Source organism: Rhamphochromis sp. 'chilingali' (genome assembly GCF_963969265.1).
Source record: "Rhamphochromis sp. 'chilingali' genome assembly, chromosome: 20".
Classification (NCBI taxonomy): Eukaryota; Metazoa; Chordata; class Actinopteri; order Cichliformes; family Cichlidae; genus Rhamphochromis; species Rhamphochromis sp. 'chilingali'.
The window spans coordinates 20061527-20082011 of record NC_137947.1 but is presented as its reverse complement, the minus strand read 5'-3'; the positions used below and the strand labels follow the sequence as shown (position 1 = coordinate 20082011).

Here is a 20485-nt window from a genome sequence, read left to right as displayed (position 1 = left end):
TTGTAAATTCAGATGCTATTATTTAATTTTATGATGGCTTAGCTAGTTTTAGGTCACTTCTAAAGCTCTTACGCATTTATGACTGTACCAAACATCTAAAATTATTATTATTTTATTTTTATTTTTTTTCTACAGACACAAAAAATGTGATGACAATTTAAAAGCGGTTATTACCAAATGTAAATGCAACACAAAGGAGCTTAAAAATAACAAGCTTAGCAAAATATTCTTTTCAATTTAATTGGCGTTTTTGATATTCAATAATGCCAGTGAAGCTGTGAATAAAATAAACTGATGTGTGACAGGCTTAAATAAGCTAAAACGTGTTATTTGCTTTTCCAAAAACTAGAATGTGCAATAAATTGGAAGCATACAGTGGAAGCTTTAGAGGTTAGTTCGTCCACAGTGCTGTTGAGGGTTTTTTTTGTTTTGTTTTTTTTTTTTTTTTTAAATCAGCATGGTTTGCTGTGGGATGATAATAATAAAATGTTTTTGAATTTCATACTGTGATATATTGTTTTCTCTTAAATTGTTGCTTGCTAACGATATGCATTTGACACCAGTTTGCAAAAGTACTGTATCTCTGGGAAAAAAAAAAAGTACAGTTTGCTTTGCCATCAAACTAGCCCCTGCAATTTTCAAGGCAGCATGGCACCCTGTGGGTTATGGTCAACCGTCCTTGATGCGCTGTTCAAGCCCACCAAAGAGGTGAAAGATGTTTTCACTGTGGTGTCAGTGAACTGGGTCAGCCCTCTGGTGTCAGCTATATTCACACCAGATGGAGCTGCAGACATGTCCAGACTGCTACTGCAACTCATTAATCAGGCCGGGGACACAGTGCTATCTGTCTGATGGCTGAAGAGAGATGAGGAGGAAGGGAAGTCAGAAAATCTTTAAAGGACTCGATGACAATGTAAAAAATCTTGAACACGTATAAATGCGAATAATATGGGCTTAAAAAGAGCAATATTTTTATTTCATATATTAGTTCATTTTTTATAGCTATTCAAATATAACATACAAAGACTATATTGGGATTGGGGGTTAGGGCACAGTAACTGTGCCACAAAAAAGTAATACAATTATAGGATTCTTTACTTGATGATCCAGTCTCTTTCTGTACTATATTGTGCAAAAAGTCCCAATAACTTGAAACAGTGGCTCCATCAGTCACTGTATAACACAGCGGTCAGAAGTCTGATCCTCATGGGATTCCTTTTGTGTTGCTGGTGGTTTCTCTTCTTGGTACTGAGAAGCCCCGTGGTTCAAAATGTTTTGCAGGATGTCTTTGCTCTCACTCGATGGTAAGTTGTAGAAAAAGTACTGTGGTGCCATCTGAATGAACCTAACGAAGGAGAGAATATTTTAGTGTTCTGTGCACCGAAAAAAACAACTGTAGACCTTCTAATTTGTGATGAATTTAACTAATGCAAACTTAATTTCAATTTGCAAAGCTGTTTTCGATCTCATTTAGTGCTGAGCGGCACACGCCTTTGTTGGAAAGAAGACTTACGGTGTGTCTGCTCCTTATATTCGAGCTACAGTGAACGGATTTGCACATGCTCGGGATGTGAAACGTAAGACAGCATGAGAAAGGCTATAGAGCTTTCTCTCCCTCCATTAAGCTGCAGCTCCACATTCTTAGAGATCTGTGCAATCCATAATCCCTTCTTCAACTAGCAGATACTTAGAAAGCAGGATTATAGGACCTCCCTCCACAACCAGCATGACCAGTCTGAGCTGAACTAGGCCTTTAAATACATACGGTTCAAAGGGGAAGGGGAATGTGTCCATCTGATTACATTTAAGCCTCCCTCAGAAGGGTGGTCTAAAAAAAAACAATTGCATCTAGTCATTTATGCAAATGTTAAAGAAGTCAACAAATGAAAATGTTAAAGGAAGGAAATGGAAACAAGGCTGAGACTTACTCCTGTGGTGTTATGTGGGTTACGGTGCGGAGGCAGTTGTCCTCTGAAAAGGAGTGTTCGTGGAACAACACCCACTCAGGCAGGCCCAGCTTGGGACTCTTGGCTCCGTAGCCAGACAGAGGATGGATCTGCGCTATGTGCTTGTGGGTTATAATAAAGTAGTTCCCAGATCCATCCACATCACGTGCCACCTGGGAAAAAGAGTTGGTGCAGGATGTGATTTCATACTTGTCATTTTTACCTTTAAATAATACAGTTTTTAAAAATAAAAACCATAGTAAATGACACACAAAAAAGCTGAATTCACACTCACAATCTGGCAGTCTATATGCAAATATGGAAATAAGTTGAAAGGGAAGGGGAGGTTAAATAAGCAGTGAGTGAAGTCAAATTTAAAGACGAGGAGTTAAACAAGTGCAAGTTCCGAAAGGAGTAGAAGTGTCGGCTGAGAGGTAGACTCTGAGAGCACAAAATACGTGGTGTTTAAAGAGTCTGATGAGGTGTTAAGATTGACAGAAGCTGAAATGTGAGCTCGAGCCAAAGCGACGTGATGAACGCAACTGAAGTGTGTGGTTAGAATTAAAATATAAATACAGCTAAGTTCAATAACTGAAGTTAGTGTGCAAAGAAGCGAAGATGCAAACCAGTGAAGTCTTTAATTAATCAGTCAAAATCTGTATTCAAAGCTGAAGGCAACATGGTGGTAAAGCTGTTGGGGCTAAATAATATAATGATAATGTTTGTCAGCTTTGATTGTTTAAATTAGTCATAAATTATTCAGCATGTCTTTAATCACCTACATGCTAAATAAATGGAAATGCATTAATATTCGAAATGGGCCCCATTCTTTGACCGTTAATTATGGAGACTAAACTCTGAGTGAAATTACACATGATTGAAACACCCTTCATAATGCTGCCATTAGTTCCACTCAGGAGAGTTTAATGTTTTTAAGAGTCTTTAGAAGGACTGTGGGTGTTTGTTGTAAGCAGAGTATTTAAATTCTCACTGCAGATCGAATACAGTTGCTGTGCTTTCTGGGCTGGAATAAAAAACAACAACAAGAAAACAGGATTTCTAACTTAACAGTTTATTCCAATATGGCCGTGTGCATGGATGGGTGCAGGATTCTCCCTACCTGCCTTGTGACCTTGACTCTGAAAAGCAGTAATGAAAATGGGAGGATGGACGTTAATAAATTACATTTTCTGACCTGCATGAAGAAACCCGCTAAGAGGGCTCTCTTAATGTTGACCGCGTTACTTCGGGAACCAAAGGCGGGCACTGAAATGGGCAGCTCGATCCTCTTCAGGGTGTCGGTGAGCTCACTGCGAATCCCGTCGGCCATCAGCAAAGCATTGTGGTCCAGATAGAAGTCTTGACACCACTTCTCTATATTACAGTCTGACAAAACAGGAAGATGGGTTTGAATTACTGAATCGGTGGCAGTAATTAAACTCTTAAAACTGCCATGTGTTTAGTTTTTCTGCCTACTGTCTAAACCAGGGAAGTCGAGCTCATCTTACACTGTGGTTCAGCCCACTTTGATGTTAAATGGGCCAAACCAGTGAAACACCTCTTTCTGTCAGTGTAAAAAAGTTTAACTACACATTTAATCCCCGCGATATTTTAATATAAGAAAAAGAAGTGCAGTTTCAAAAATAAATCTCACTTTTTCTACTTGATTAAAAAAATGTAATTGTAAGAAATAAATGTGTAATATTACAGAAAAAACATGTCAGCTCATTTTACAGTCTAATAGAAAGCTGTGTTTTACATTTTTATAACTTTTTATAATTTTATATTTTATATTATTCATAACTTTTACTGTGAACCCACTGTAAAAATCCCAAATTTCTATAGTAGATGGTAAAAACACCAGGATCTTTCTGTTATTTATTTGTTTATCTGTTACTTATTTACTTTAGTGTTGTATAAACTGCCATGTAGGAAAAGCTGTAAAACTTATATAAATGCAATAAAAAGTCTAAAATTCATGTCCTTCCTCACATGCTCCAAGAATGTTCAGTGGGCCAGAATGGAATCTTTGGCGAGCTGATTTTGGCCCCTGGACCTTATGTTTGACACCGTTGGTCTAAACTGTAGGAAACTTATCACTGGTATAAACATTATGAGATTGTGCGTGGCGATGCTCTGCTCACTCACATGGATCCTGCTGGCACTGTTTAAAGGCCTTGTAGATATTAATCAGGGTGAAGTGGTCTCCCTCTGGGTGCTGGAACTTCATATAGCACTGGGTCGCCTCTGGTTTCAGCTCCACAGAAGGAACCATGAAGCAAGATGGCGCTAAAAGAATCCAAAAAAAAAAAAGCAAAGCACGGTTTTGTAGATCTACATGACTCTTTATAGCATATTTGTGCTAAACAGCCACACAGTCACATTACCTGATAGCATAGCAGCAATGATGACCACCTCGCTGACGCAGTCAAACTCACAGGAGGCGAGCACGGTCTTTGCCATCTGTGGCTCCAATGAGAACTCAGACATGATGATGCCCATCTCAGACAGGTTGCCGTCATTATCCAGAGCTGCTAGGTAGTCGAGCTCCTCCAAAGCCTGCATGAGGCCTGCAGGATCTGGGTTGGACAGGGTTTTGGATTAAGCACCATAAAAAAAACATATGAGATAATTAATTACATTGAAATACATGTTGAGTAAAAGTGTTGTGTGCCATTTTTTCATGCCGTCCAAATAGTAATCCAAAGCACCAGGACAGCCCCCCACAGTGGACTGGCACCCCAGTGGGAATGCTTGGAGTGAATGGGCAGCAGCAGATTAGGATTTTATAATCCTCACCAACATCTGCCATGTATCACTATGCAAAATAAAGCTGTTTATTTATTTTTTATTTTCTTTTTTAAACAAATGCGTTTTTTCCCCTATAGAAATACAAACACAGACCTCAAGACAAAATGAGAGGAAGGGAAAAATTATGAAACCACAGCTGTCTATTATCTTGTGTTGTCCTTCATACCAACTCCGCCATGTCTGTGCTCTAATCAGCTAATGTGAGGCTCAGTGTCTGTGTGTTTGTGTGTTTGTGGGGGTGAATAAATCCGGGGGAACAAAAGCAAACGAAAGCAGGTCAGCTCTAAAAGGATGCACGCAGAACAGGAGCTGTCAGTTTAGCTGAAGCACGGCTCACTGCCCTCCAATACAAAAAGTTCCTTTGTGCTGGAACAAAAGGCAAAGAACTGAATGAACCGGATTTTTAATTAAGTTAGGGAACAATGGTTCAGACAAAAATCAGTTTTTCTACAGTGATTTTATGCAGATCTCACCTGGTCTGTCTATGAATTCGCAGTGACCCAGTCCGGCGATCTCCATCCTTTTCAAGAACAGCACAGTGGATGTGATGTCAGACTCCACAATATGCGGGCGTATCTGAGTAGGAAGTTGTCTATCCGTTGGATAGAGACGGAAACACTTGCCTACAGGAAGCAAACATCATTTTTTAGATGGGACAGCTGCAGTGAAGTAGCAGCCACAGATTTTGTAGCATTTTAACTTCTCACCTGCCGGACCTGCCAGTTGCCTTCGACTCTCGGTTTGACCGGTGCTGATAGGCTGAATGATGACTGAGTTTGTTCTGATCCTGGGGTTGTAGACCTACAACAGCACAGCGGGCTGTTAACCTTGATTTACGTTAACTAAGCTACATTTTGATGGCAAATATTTTCACCCCAAATAACACAGAAATATCTAGAAAATAATTTGAGAAAGACTGATGATTTAAATTGTTATCTTTACATAACACTGACAAGAGGCTAAAATTAAAACTTGACTTATTGTCTCTATTGTGTTGTGCTATAATATAAGATGTACCTTGTTTTCCAGACCAAAGCTTAAGCTTTAACATTTTTTTGTGAGACTTCAGAATATCGGTTTTTCTCTCATTTTCTTTCTGCATAGGAAGTCCCATACAATGCATTCAAATCTCTGCTTTTTCAACACATGAAACTCTCTAATTAATCAGCAACTGGGTCTCTGCATCAGCGATGTAATTTTTAACCCTGGAAATCAGCCTTCATGTAAGTGCTGATTTAAATAATGCAAATAACAACCAACTTACATATCTTTTCTCAAGCCCGGCATCAATAACAAAGCTTATCGAGCTAACAGGCCAGAAAAAGTCCTCATTTGGGCTTGAACTGAGGAACACTCGGCGGGTCTGGCTGGTTTCCTCTTCCCCCAGGACAGGCAGACTCCCAGGCTGCCCAGGGTGCACAGCTATTGGCAGTAGCTCACCCAGATCGATGGGTAAGCTCTTCCTCTCGTGGGACAGGATGTTGTGGGCCAGATCTATCTCCTGGTAGAGAGTTAACAAAAAGGAAAATCAGAGAAAGACGTGCATTAGTTTCAGGCTTCTGAATCTACTGGTCATGCGGTGATGTTTTTGGGGTTTTTTTGGGTTTTTTTTTACCTGCGTTGTCACCAAAAACACAACCACATCCCCCTTCTCTCTGGAGCGATGGATCTCCAGCACGAGACGGAGAGCAGAGCAGAAATAGCCGTCGCCTGTGCTGCTGTACACCACCTCCCCTGCACCCGGGGTCTCCAGGTGAATCAAACGCGCTGCCGACCCGATAAAGTGGGCCAGGTGCTTGGGGCTGGGTGGGAAAGCTGTAAGGAGGACCACACGGAGCTCTGGCCTCTGCAGGACAATGTCCTTCAGCAGACCCAGGAGAACATCAGTGGCTACAGTCCTCTGGTGGGCCTGATCCACGACCACAACACCGTAGTGTGCGAGCAAAGGGTCTGACATCATCTCCCTCAGAAGCATGTCATCCGTGCAGTATCTTTAAAAGGCCATAAAATGATGCTTGACATTAGGAAAGAGCAAGTAAATGTACGCACAGGCACACTGTATCTATTTTGATATAGCATGAAATTAATCTTTTCTATAATGTAAGCCTGCATGCTTAAACCAGTATGTTAAAAGAAAATCCATTCAGCATCCCTGAAGGTGGCAACTTAATGAAAAACACTTTGTCTACACTTCAGCTTTGCTGCCATTAGTGTAATTTACTCTAATAATTAGTCTGAGAAGGGGGATCCTTGCCGGGTGCCTGTTTATCTTGTCTCCCTCCCCTTAATGTGCTTAGTTTCATTGTTTCCTGGCTAACCTATGAGGGACCCACATGAGGGAGTGTGACATATGGGGAGACGGGGAGACAGGGAGTCGGGCAGCTGTGGACGAACTGCTGAAAAGAGCCTCTCAAGCCTTTTGTTCACCTCCCCTTTGAGAAGAAGAAAAGGCGGGGTGATTTAGCTTTGTGTGTCATGACCGTGCATTACTATAGCCGCCATGCTGAGAGAAAGACTCTGAGAAAGAAACATTGGATGTATAAAGTGGGAAACGTAGGAAGTGCTGCTGTACCACACCTGAGGACTGTGTCAGTAGTGCAGCAACTTTCAAGAGGGATGCTGTACCCAACTTCGTGACCGATGTTGACATCCATCTCGTCAGCCACTCTGAGGGCGAGATCTACAGCCTGTTGTGCATGTATCTGGGTACAAACCACCATGCCGTGCTGGAACTGGACTGACAGGCAGAATTCAGCACACCACTGAGGTATCTGTTTCAGAGTAAGATCAACAAGACAAATTGCTTACATTACAGATGCTTCCAGAAAAATGACTTAAATGTCTTGCTGTAAAAAAAAGAAAAACCATCCAGTGCTGAAGTGTTGAATACCCCACAGTACTCACTTGAGAGCTCCTTCCAGTTTTGGCAGAGCCACTGACAACAACAAACTGTTCTTTGGCCAAAGTGTCCATGAATTCACACTTTGCTTTCCACACTGGCAGTTCCTTCCTTTCTTTCAGCAGTTTGTAAAACCTGGAGGAATAAGGCAGTCCATCAAACTGATTAAGCTCCAAGATGTCATCATATTCTTTGTCTCCTTCGTTCAAAGCTCCTGTGTCTGAACAACAGGGTGATTTCCCCTCTAAATAGTCCGCTCCAGTTAAAGTTGTAACGTCCTGCGCCATCACAACTAGGCTCCGGGTCTGTCAGGTTTACACTTCATTTACAGAGCCACAGAAATTGAGTTTGTAGGTCTCCAGCTCTCAGTAAACTGTTGGACAGCACTCAGCCCGCCTCCGCAAGTGAAGCCAAATGAAAGGCTCACCAGGCGGCCAGCCCAGTGACCACTAATCTCACAGAAGTGCGGACACCAACAGATGACACACACACACACACACACACACACACACACACACACACACACACACACACACACACACACACACACACACACACACACACACACACACACACACACAGAGAGATCTGTGGGCAGAGATTCAGAGTGGTCTGGTGTTTACAATGAAATCTGGCTGCGACACAAAGATCACAACTTGTGCACAGTTTAAAATGCATTTATTTATCAACTGTGGTGTAATTTAGAAATTGATTTCATCAGTGGTCATCCTACTCAAATTAAATGAACAAAAGTGCCATCAAATGAAGAACCGTAAGCAGTCAGCCCTACTTCTGTCAAATCTACTGTCTCATATTGTTAAAACTGCACTAACTGTAAGGAAAAGCACTACAAATTATTAAGATAAAATGTTAAAAAAGATCTTTGAAATATGGGTCTAATGATTTGGATCACTGCTATTTGTCATTTGGCTTTAATCTTTAACTTCTTGAAAGGCAACCAACCAATCAACTGAAAAAAATCTTTAATAAACCACATCTAATTATTTTAGCTACATTTTACATACATGAAATGACATTTCTACAAAGATCAACACTGCAGTCAGCATTTAAATAGGTCCAAACTTTTCAAATTAAAAGAAAACAAATTTATATATCAGACAAAAAAGGAAATTTGAGGAGCTAGACCCCCCCCCAGCAACCTCGGTGCAACCAGGAAATAACCTTGATGTCCAGTGCTTTGTGTGAACTGTTTCGCATTTGGTGACCGATTGCAATTAGTTCCTGTGACCACTGTAGGCAACTACTTTAGAGATTGCAGGGGTTGCCAGTCTCAAAGCAGAATGACTTACAGTCTCTGGCAGGTTGGGAAAGGGTTGTAAATAACTGCCCTCTAATTTATAAAGGCAGAGAGTCAGTTTGGAGCAACGGTCTGCACTGATGTGTCAACTTACCTGAAAAAGATTATTTTTGGAACACGGGACTCAACTGAATTGGTTGTATTATGGTTATATTTCTATATAAATCACTGCCCTGAAGTGAATGCAGAACTATTTGTGCTTAAGTTCTGTTTCTGATTTATGAGGTTCTGGCTGGACCCTGAATGTAAGTAGTTAATATGAATTTATGTCTGTTTGTAGGTGACAAAAGATTCTGTGGCAAACTGACTCAGCCCATATCCACTGAGACATTTAAGGCTTAGTATGAAAATCTGACAGCATGGAGTGGCGATAGAAGTAGATGTCCAGCCTTTCTGGGTCTAGACTCTGATGTTGATTATATGATGATTTAAGGGCAGCTTAGATCTCTGAGGTTTTCCTGTTTTTGTGTGCTTTTCCAGTGCTAGTGGTGTTAACAAGTGCTGGGGGAGCTGACCTTTAATCAACTTCAGCCTGTAGTTCGAGCACATTATGGCAAGATAACGAGCTGAACCCCAGAGAGGGCGGCGCTGCAGTTGTTGTAATGAGCCATGTTTTCCAGCAGGTGGCACTGTTGAACAACTAAGATCAACTGCTGAAGCAGTGCAGGACTTCATGAGGTACCTGAAAGGACCTGCATAAAAGACGTCACTGAGAAAATGAGCCATAGCTCAGTCTCGCTCCTTTAAGTGACACAAAGAAACCCTGCTAACAGATTTCTGCTTAATAGAACGAAAAATAAAAGAAAGGACATTTGATGTCTTTCTTTTCATATTTGCTGCTTTCATCAGAGTAATATATTCAGACACTTTATTGGTTCACCTGGTCAAGGGTTACTGCGGTAAAGTGAGCCGTCATTTGTGAGCCGCGGTCAAGCCAGCCGCCTCCTATCCGCCGCATAAATTTCCTTGCGCTTTTACACCAGTCTTTACGGTAGCGCCTTTTCGCTTTATATCCTGATTGAAAGCCTAGACTCGCGCACACATGCAAGCGCGTGAACAGTCACACGCACGCGCGCACACAAATTACAATGGAACAGCCCAATACAGCCATCGTGACAGTCTGGTTGCATATTCAAAAATTCATTAAAAATCATTCTTAAAAGTTGATGCCAAGCTTTCAACACAATCCTCTTCTCGGACACCTACTTTACCTCTGGGCCAGTTTTTACCCAGATTTACTGTAATATTACTCAGAAATCACAGTAAACTCATATTCAGTGCAATACAGTCAATGCACTACAATTATGTTTATTTCAAAAATTCATTAAAAGTCATCCTGAATAGTTGAGGTCCAACTTTCAACACATCCCCCCTCTGGGACACCTACTGTACCTGTGTGCCAATTTTCATCCAGATTTACTGTAGAATTCCTCAGAAATTAAAGGGTACTTGTATTCAATGCAATACAGTCAATACAATAGAATTATGTCAATTTTCAGAAATTCATTAAAAATCATCCTGAGTAGTTGATGCCCAACTTTCAACACATCCCCCCTCTGGGACACCTACTGTACCTGTGTGCCAAGTTTCATCCAGATTTACTGTAGAATTCCTCAGAAATTAATGGAAACATTTATTCAATCTAATACAGCCAATGCACTACAATTGCGTCAATTTTCAGAAATTCATTAAAAATCATCCTGAGTAGTTGATGTACAACTTTCAACACATCCCCCCTCTGGGACACCTACTGTACCTGTGTGCCAATTTTCATCCAGATTTACTGTAGAATTCCTCAGAAATTAAAGGGTACTTGTATCCAATGCAGTCGGCCAATAAACTACAATTATGTCAATTTTCAAAAATTCATTAAAAATCATCCTGAGTAGTTGATGTCCAACTTTCAACACATCCCTCCTCTGGGACACCTACTGTACCTGTGTGCCAAGTTTCATCCAAATTTACTGTAGAATTCCTCAGAAATTAATGGAAACATTTATTCAATCTAATACAGCCAATACACTACAATTGTGTCAATTTTCAAAAATTCATGAAAAATCATCCTGAGTAGTTGATGTCCAACTTTCAACACATCCCCCCTCTGGGACACCTACTGTACCTGTGTGCCAGGTTTCAGCCCGATTTACTGTAGAATTCCTCAGAAATTAAAGGGTACTTGTATCCAATGCAGTCGGCCAATAAACTACAATTATGTCAATTTTCAAATATTCATTAAAAATCATCCTGAGTAGTTGATGTACAACTTTCAACACATCCCTCCTCTGGGACACCTACTGTACCTGTGTGCCAGGTTTCAGCCCGATTTACTGTAGAATTCCTCAGAAATTAAAGGGTACTTGTATCCAATGCAGTCGGCCAATACAGTAGAATTATGTCAATTTTCAAAAATTCATTAAAAATCATCCTGAGTAGTTGATGTACAACTTTCAACACATCCCCCCTCTGGGACACGTACTGTACCTGTGTGCCAAGTTTCATCCAGATTTACTGTAGAATTCCTCAGAAATTAAAGGGTACTTGTATCCAATGCAGTCGGCCAATACAGTAGAATTATGTCAATTTTCAAAAATTCATTAAAAATCATCCTGAGTAGTTGATGTCCAACTTTCAACACATCCCTCCTCTGGGACACCTACTGTACCTGTGTGCCAAGTTTCATCCAAATTTACTGTAGAATTCCTCAGAAATTAATGGAAACATTTATTCAATCTAATACAGCCAATACACTACAATTGTGTCAATTTTCAAAAATTCATGAAAAATCATCCTGAGTAGTTGATGTACAACTTTCAACACATCCCCCCTCTGGGACACCTACTGTACCTGTGTGCCAAGTTTCATCCAGATTTACTGTAGAATTCCTCAGAAATTAAAGGGTACTTGTATCCAATGCAGTCAGCCAATACAATTTAATTATGTCAATTTTCAAAAATTCATGAAAAATCATCCTGAGTAGTTGATGTACAACTTTCAACACATCCCCCCTCTGGGACACCTACTGTACCTGTGTGCCAGGTTTCAGCCCGATTTACTGTAGAATTCCTCAGAAATTAAAGGGTACTTGTATCCAATGCAGTCGGCCAATACACTACAATTATGGAAATTTCAGAAATTCATTAAAAATCATCCTGAGTAGTTGAGGTCCAACTTTCAACACATCCCTCCTCCGGGAAACCTGCTGTACGTCTGGGCCAAGTTTCAGCCAGATTTACTGTAATATTCTTCAGAAATTGCAGGGAACTTATGTTCAGTGCAAGAAAGGCTGAAAGACGACCACCACTGAACAAGACACACAAGCTGAAACGTCAAGACTGGGCCAAGAAATATCTCAAGACTGATTTTTCTAAGGTTTTATGGACTGATGAAATGAGAGTGAGTCTTGATGGGCCAGATGGATGGGCCCGTGGCTGGATTGGTAAAGGGCAGATAGCTCCAGTCTGACTCAGACGCCAGCAAGGTGGAGGTGGAGTACTGGTTTGGGCTGGTATCATCAAAGATGAGCTTGTGGGGCCTTTTCAGGTTGAGGATGGAGTCAAGCTCAACTCCCAGTCCTACTGCCAGTTTCTGGAAGACACCTTCTTCAAGCAGTGGTACAGGAAGAAGTCTGCATCCTTCAAGAAAAACATGATTCTCATGCAGGACAATGCTCCATCACACGCGTCCAAGTACTCCACAGCGTGGCTGGCAAGAAAGGGTATAAAAGAAGAAAAACTAATGACATGGCCTCCTTGTTCACCTGATCTGAACCCCATTGAGAACCTGTGGTCCATCATCAAATGTGAGATTTACAAGGAGGGAAAACAGTACACCTCTCTAAACAGTGTCTGGGAGGCTGTGGTTGCTGCTGCACGCAATGTTGATGGTGAACAGATCAAAACACTGACAGAATCCATGGATGGCAGGCTTTTGAGTGTCCTTGCAAAGAAAGGTGGCTATATTGGTCGCTGATTTGTTTTTGTTTTGTTTTTGAATGTCGGCGAGGATTCCGCACGGCACTCCCCTCCATTCACCTCGCGAATCTCCGCTCTCTTCCAAACAAAGTCGACGAATTACTGCTCTTAAACCGGACTAACAAGGACTTTGCACGCTCTGCTGCCCTCTGCTTCACTGAAACCTGGCTCAGTGAGCGAGTCCCAGACGCTGTCTTAAATCTGCCGGGCTTCCAACTTCACCGGGCGGACCGCGAAACAGAGCTCTCAGGGAAAACAAAGGGTGGTGGAGTCTGCTTCTACATTAATGAAGGTTGGTGTACTGATGTCACAGTGTTACAGAAACACTGCAGCCCACACTTGGAAAGTTTTCTCATCAACTGTAAACCTTTTTATTCACCGTGGGAGTTTTCTTCCTTCATGCTGGTCGGAGTTTACATCCCTCCACAGGCCAACGCGAACAACGCACTGTGCGAGCTGGCTGACCAGATTACTACCCTGGAGAGGAAATTCCCGGATTCCTTTACAATTATTCTTGGGGATTTTAACAGAGCAAACCTAAACTACGAACTCCCTAAATACAGACAGCATATAGACTGCCCCACCAGGGACAACATCATACTGGATCACTGCTACACCACTCTAAAAGATGCCTATCGCTCTGTGCCCCGGGCAGCTTTGGGACATTCTGATCACTGCATGGTCCATCTTATTCCAGTTTATAGGCAAAAACTCAAACGTGCCAAGCCTGTAGTCAAAACTGTGAAGAAGTGGACTAACGCAGCAAAGCAGGAACTGCAGGACTGTTTTGACTCCACTGATTGGACTGTTTTTGAAGCTGCATCTGAGAACCTAGATGAGCTCACGGACACTGTGACATCATACATCAGTTTCTGTGAAGACGTGTGTGTGCCAACAAAGACCTTTTGCACATACAACAACAATAAACCATGGTTCACTCCTAAACTCCAACATCTTCGCAAGGCCAAGGAGGACGCTTACAGAAGTGGTGACAGGGTCCTGTACAAGCAAGCCAGGAACACACTGACCAAGGAGATCAAAGCAGCTAAAAGGATCTACTCCCAGAAGCTGGAAGAACGGCTCTCAGCCAACAACCCTGCGTCAGTGTGGAGGGGCCTGCAGGAAATCACCAGCTACAGACGCCCCCCACCCACTATTGAAGCAAACAAAGACCTGGCCAACGAGTTAAACACTTTCTATTGCAGGTTTGAGACGGACAGACTCCCATGCCCCACCCTCCCCTCCCCAGGGACATTGCTTCAGACATTGACCCCCAACACACCTTCCACCTCTCCCCCCTTCACCCTGCCCCTCCCCAATCAAGACTCAACGACCACCCCCACCCTCCCCAATCCAGACTCAACGACCACCACCACCCTCTCCAACCCAGACTCAACGACCACCACCACCCTCTCCAACCCAGACTCAACGACCTCCACCACACCTCTCACCCACCTTTCCTCCTCCCTGAAACTAAGAATACACACTCAGGATGTGAGCCGACTATTCCAGAAACAGAAGCCCAGGAAAGCCCCCGGACCAGATGGCGTCTCACCCTCCTGCCTCAAAACCTGTGCTGAACAGCTGGCTCCCATCTTTACTCGCATCTTCAACAGATCCCTGGAGCTGTGTGAAGTTCCCTCCTGCTTCAAACGCTCCACCATCATCCCTGTTCCCAAGAAACCCACCATCACAGGACTGGATGACTACAGACCTGTCGCCTTGACGTCTGTGGTCATGAAATCCTTCGAATGACTGGTGTTAGCCCATCTGAAAGACATTACAGGCCACCAGCTGGACCCTCTGCAGTTTGCCTACCGGGCAAACAGGTCAGTGGATGATGCAGTGAACACGGGGCTGCATTACATCCTGCAACACCTTGACTGCCCGGGAACTTATGCCAGGGTCCTGTTTGTGGACTTTAGTTCGGCTTTTAACACCATTGTGCCTGAACTTCTTTCCTCCAAACTCTCCCAGCTCAGCGTGTCACCAGCTACCTGTCAGTGGATCACCAGCTTCCTGACAGACAGAAAGCAACAAGTGAGGCTGGGGGAGATCACCTCTGAAACTCGGTCCCTCAGTATTGGTGCCCCTCAAAGATGTGTCCTCTCACCACTACTGTTCTCCCTCTACACTAACGACTGCACCTCCAAGAACTCGGCTGTCAAACTCCTAAAGTTTGCAGATGACACCACTGTCATTGGCCTCATTCAAGATGGTGATGAGTCTGCATACCGGCAGGAAGTTGAGCGGCTGGTACTCTGGTGCAGTCAGCACAATCTGGAGCTGAACACTCTTAAGACTGTAGAGATGACAGTGGACTTCAGGAGACATCCCTCAACTCTGCTCCCCCTCACCATATCAGACAGCCCTGTGTCGACTGTGAAGATCTTCAAGTTCCTGGGTACAACCATCTCCCAGGACCTGAAGTGGGAGACCAACATCAACTCCATCCTCAAAAAGACCCAGCAGAGGATGTACTTCCTGAGACAACTGGGGAAGTACAGTCTTCCACAGGAGCTGCTGATCCAGTTCTACACTGCGGTCATTGAGTCTGTCCTGTGCTCCTCCATCACAGTCTGGTATGGAGCAGCCACTAAACAGGACAGGAGCAGACTGCAGCGGACTGTACGGGCAGCAGAAAGGATCATCAGCGCCCCCCCTGCCCTCCATCCAGGATCTGTACCTCTCAAGAACCAGGAAACGGGCAGGGAAAATCATCGCAGACCCCTCACACCCTGCACACAGACTTTTTGATCTGCTGCCCTCTGGCAGACGGTACAGAAGCCTGCAGACCAGGACCACCCGACACAGGAACAGTTTCTTTCCCCTCGCCATCTCCCTTCTTAACAGTTGACCTGTCACACTGCTCCCACTGCCAGACTGCAGCTGCACCTTATGTACATTTTGTAGTATTCATTCCACCTCATTCATTTCTGTATTTTATGTATATAAGGTTAGATTCGTTATTTATAGTTGGTTTACACAGCTTTGTGTATGTATGTGTAATGTGTATATATAGACACTTGTGTGTGTGTGTGTGTGTGTGTGTGTGTGTGTGTGTGTGTGTGTGTGTGTGTGTGTGTGTGTGTGTGTGTGTGTGTGTGTGTGTGTGTGTGAGAGATTTACATTGCTGTGCTTGAGAGCCACCATCTACCGGAACCAAATTCCCTGTATGTGTCTGCACATATACAGTGGGGCAAAAAAGTATTTAGTCAGCCACCGATTGTGCAAGTTCCCCCACTTAAAATGATGACAGAGGTCAGTAATTTGCACCAGAGGTACACTTCAACTGTGAGAGACAGAATGTGAAAAAAAAATCCATGAATCCACATGGTAGGATTTGTAAAGAATTTATTTGTAAATCAGGGTGGAAAATAAGTATTTGGTCATCTCTGGCTCTCACAGACCTGTAACGTCTTCTGTAAGAAGCTTTTCTGTCCCCCACTCGTTACCTGTATGAATGGCACCTGTTTGAACTCATCATCTGTATAAAAGACACCTGTCCACAGCCTCAAACAGTCAGACTCCAAACTCCGCCATGGCCAAGACCAAAGAGCTTTCGAAGGACACCAGGAAAAGTATTGTAGACCTGCACCAGACTGGGAAGAGTGAATCTACAATAGGCAAGCAGCTTGGTGTGAAAAAATCAACTGTGGGAGCAATCATCAGAAAATGGAAGACATACAAGACCACTGATAATCTCCCTCGATCTGGGGCTCCACGCAAGATCTCATCCCGTGGGGTCAAAATGATCATGAGAACGGTGAGCAAAGATCCCAGAACCACACGGGGAGACCTGGTGAATGACCTGCAGAGAGCTGGGACCAAAGTAACAAAGGTCACCATCAGTAACACACTACAACGGCAGGGAATCAAATCCCGCAGTGCCAGACGTGTTCCGCTGCTGAAGCCAGTGCATGTCCAGGCCCGTCTGAAGTTTGCCAGAGAGCACATGGATGATACAGCAGAGGATTGGGAGAATGTCATGTGGTCAGATGAAACCAAAGTAGAACTTTTTGGTATAAACTCAACTCGTCGTGTTTGGAGGAAGAAGAATACTGAGTTGCATCCCAAGAACACCATACCTACTGTGAAGCATGGGGGTGGAAACATCATGCTATGGGGCTGTTTTTCTGCCAAGGGGACAAGACGACTGATCCGTGTTAAGGACAGAATGAATGGGGCCATGTATCGTGAGATTTTGAGCCACAACCTCCTTCCATCAGTGAGAACTTTGAAGATGAAACGAGGCTGGGTCTTCCAACATGACAATGATCCAAAACACACCGCCCGGGCAACAAAGGAGTGGCTCCGTAAGAAGCATTTGAAAGTCCTGGAGTGGCCTAGCCAGTCTCCAGACCTCAACCCCATAGAAAATCTGTGGCGGGAGTTGAAAGTCCGTGTTGCTCGGCGACAGCCCCAAAACATCACTGCTCTCGAGAAGATCTGCATGGAGGAATGGGCCAAAATACCAGCTACTGTGTGTGCAAACCTGGTAAAGACCTATAGTAAACGTTTGACCTCTGTTATTGCCAACAAAGGTTATGTTACAAAGTATTGAGTTGTATTTTTGTTATTGACCAAATACTTATTTTCCACCCTGATTTACCAATAAATTCTTTACAAATCCTACCATGTGGGTTCATGGATATTTTTTTTCACATTCTGTCTCTCACAGTTGAAGTGTACCTCTGGTGCAAATTACTGACCTCTGTCATCATTTTAGGTGGGGGAACTTGCACAATCGGTGGCTGACTAAATACTTTTTTGCCCCACTGTACTTGGCCAATAAACACGATTCTGATTCTGATTCTGATTCTGAGATGTATATTTGTGAATGTGGAGATGTTATATTGGTTTCACTGGTAAAAATAAATAATTGAAATGGGTATATATTTGTTTTTTGTGAAGTTGCCTAATAATTATGCACAGTAATAGTCACCTGCACACACAGATATCCCCCTAAAATAACTAAAAAAAAAAAAAAAAAAAAAACTACTTCCAAAAACATTCAGCTTTGATATTAATGAGTCTTTTGGGTTCATTGAGAACATGGTTGTTGTTCAATAATAAAATTATTCCTCAAAAATACAACTTGCCTAATAATTCTGCACTCCCTGTAGGTCTGTTGACAGAGCTCTGTACAGGTCTGCTCGAGCTGTCCTGAAAAGGGGTCCCACCTGTCCAGCAACAACACATGGCATGGAATAATAGACATCATAAACCACAGAGGCAGAACTGTGAAAACAGAAAACCTGAGTGTGCAGCTAGCAGAGGACATAAACAGCTTCTTTGCCCGCTTTGAAACACCACAACAGCAGCATTCATCTGCCTCAGCCCTGCTCCCATCCTCATCCTCACCTGGTTCCTGCACCGCTCCATTCACTGTAACGGAGCACGATGTCAGATGAGTGTTCCTAGCAGTGAACCCCAGGAAGGCGTCCAGACGGAATACGTGGTAAAGTGCTAAGACCATGTGCCCACCAGCTCACCCTCATCTCCACCAGAATCTTCAACCTCTCACTGGATGAAGCAGCCATCCCATCCTGTCTAAAATCAGCCACAATCATCCCAGTACCAAAGAAGTCTCCCATCACCAGCCTGAACTATTATTGCCCTGTGGCCCTGTTACAGGAAAAATGATTCTATGTTTCTTTACCTTCTTTTAAATGTGCAAGCATGCCCTTTTGTCTATGGTTAGATTAGTTTAGAATTATCTTTTTAGACTTTCTCAGCAAAGACATACTGTTTTGGGACATATTGTTTTAGATTGTTTTATCTCTCACAGCTTTCTCCCAGCTCTCTGCTGACGAGACTAGCGCCACATATGGAGTTGTTTATTTTATCTGTTTTGTATTTTCTTATCCTGTTCTCACTGTCTTTCCTATAAAAAGTGCCCAGCCTCTGTACACGTTGTGAGTTGTTCTGAACAGCTTACCCGTGTGCACGTTAAAGCATAAAAAGTGATCTTGTCTCATTGTGTCTTTATTTCTCCTGGGTCTTTTACAGAGTTTTCCCCCAACAGGCCCTCACACCGGTAATCATGAAACTAGTCCTTCAGCACACCAAGGATTACCTCCCCCCAGAATTCGACCCCCACCAGTTTGCATACCGTGCAAACAGATTCACAGAAGATGCCATCACCCTCCACTCGGTGCTGAGTCACCTAGAACAGCGGCAGAGCTACGCCAGAATGCTCTTTGTGGACTACAGCTCACCCTTCCACCACTCGCCCATTGAGAGCCTACTAACTTACTGCATCACAGTATGGTACAGCAGCTGCACTAAGGCGGATAGAGCCACCCTCCCAGCATGTTTGCAATGAGTAGGAGATGCTCTGTATCTCACTGTACAACTGTATAGTGACAAAGGTATTGGGTTCTTTTCTAAAAATTGCTATAAACAGAGGAACCCAAACTGATGAAAAGTGGCGAATATTTTTTTTCAAATGACTATTTTTAGTGGATTTTTGATATAGAAGCAGAATGACAGAATGTTAAAAGAAGTTACTTTTAGTCATTCTAAGCTGGGCATTGCGTTCTCTGGCTGTTCAAAGCCATGGAACTTTAGACTTTCCAAGCAAATAATGATGGCCATACTGATGTTCTTTTCAGTACATTTTACTTTATGTTCATTTTCATTTTTATGATGTTTCTATTTTTACATAATTCCTCCCACATAGCATAATTGGTATGGCCTGGATCTGTCCCACACAATGTGCTTACACATGGCCTGCGTACCGCAAAGAATGACGGCCCTATGGTGGCCCAGATCTGGTTTACCAGAGGTGGCCCACACATGAGCCAGCACAAGGCCAGTTGCAGACACACTGCTGGCCCTGTGCTGGCCCAGAACAGTTTCAGCTCTGGCCCCAGATGTCAGCCTAATGTGTACCTTAGCCATGTAAGCCATGTAATAACAACATGTGCTGGAACATAATAGTGCAAAAGTAACATGACGAAACTCTGTTCAGACAGTGAATGGACTGATTCTTATACAGCACTTTTTTACTCACCCATATTACTCAAAGTGCTCTATACAACATGTCACATTCACCCAATCAGGCCAAATGTGGCATGCCATCACATAAACAGTGCCATCTTACCATGCCAGAAGTCAGCCAGCAGTGCCGGCTTGACACCAGATCCAGGCAAGACCCGTCTGCTATGTGGGATGACTTGTTCTTTTGGCATTTTAGTTGTGGATTGTGTTTGGACTGTGTCTCTTGCCCTTTCAGTATTGTTTCCTTGTGCTTCTAAGTGTCCCTTTGTTTCTTTTTAGGTTATGTAGTATGGGTTAGAGATATTTTGTATGTTGTTTTTGTTTAATAAATCCGCCTTTTGGATTATTCCCTGATGTGCCTGAGTTCTGTTATTTAGTGTCACTTTGAAAGGACACACATCCAGCATTGACATATAATTGTTCTTTCAATTTTTGATAAAGATTACAGTGAATTGAGATGTAACTTGGCCCAGAGGTACGGTAGGACGCCCAGAGTAAGAAAGTGTTGAAAGTTGGACCTCAACTATTATGGGTG

General features: G+C 43.1%; 1 protein-coding gene across 1 annotated transcript; it reads right to left on the bottom strand.

Annotated features, from left to right (window-relative positions):
* Positions 1-96: 96 nt before the first annotated feature.
* Positions 97-8104, bottom strand: dhx32b (DEAH (Asp-Glu-Ala-His) box polypeptide 32b). Its single transcript, XM_080869130.1, has 11 exons — positions 7662-8104; positions 7335-7528; positions 6373-6748; positions 6022-6258; positions 5465-5558; positions 5231-5380; positions 4334-4525; positions 4095-4235; positions 3142-3332; positions 1929-2119; positions 97-1345 (listed from the first exon to the last, which is right to left on the bottom strand). The coding sequence occupies exons 1-11, from the start codon at positions 7941-7943 to the stop codon at positions 1171-1173; spliced, it is 2223 nt and encodes a 740-aa protein (XP_080725256.1). The 5' UTR covers positions 7944-8104; the 3' UTR covers positions 97-1170.
* Positions 8105-20485: the final 12381 nt, after the last annotated feature.

What these genes read in the sequence shown, in the direction of transcription:
- dhx32b (XM_080869130.1), bottom strand. Translation starts at nt 7,943, where the DNA reads ATGGCGCAGGACGTTACAACTTTAACTGGAGCGGACTATTTAGAGGGG. An exon ending in AAACTGGAAGGAGCTCTCAA is followed by an intron (nt 7,529 to 7,661) that starts GTGAGTACTGTG and finishes ACTCTGAAACAG; the next exon opens with ATACCTCAGTGGTGTGCTGA. An exon ending in ACAGTGCCAGCAGGATCCAT is followed by an intron (nt 3,333 to 4,094) that starts GTGAGTGAGCAG and finishes CTGTTTTGTCAG; the next exon opens with ACTGTAATATAGAGAAGTGG.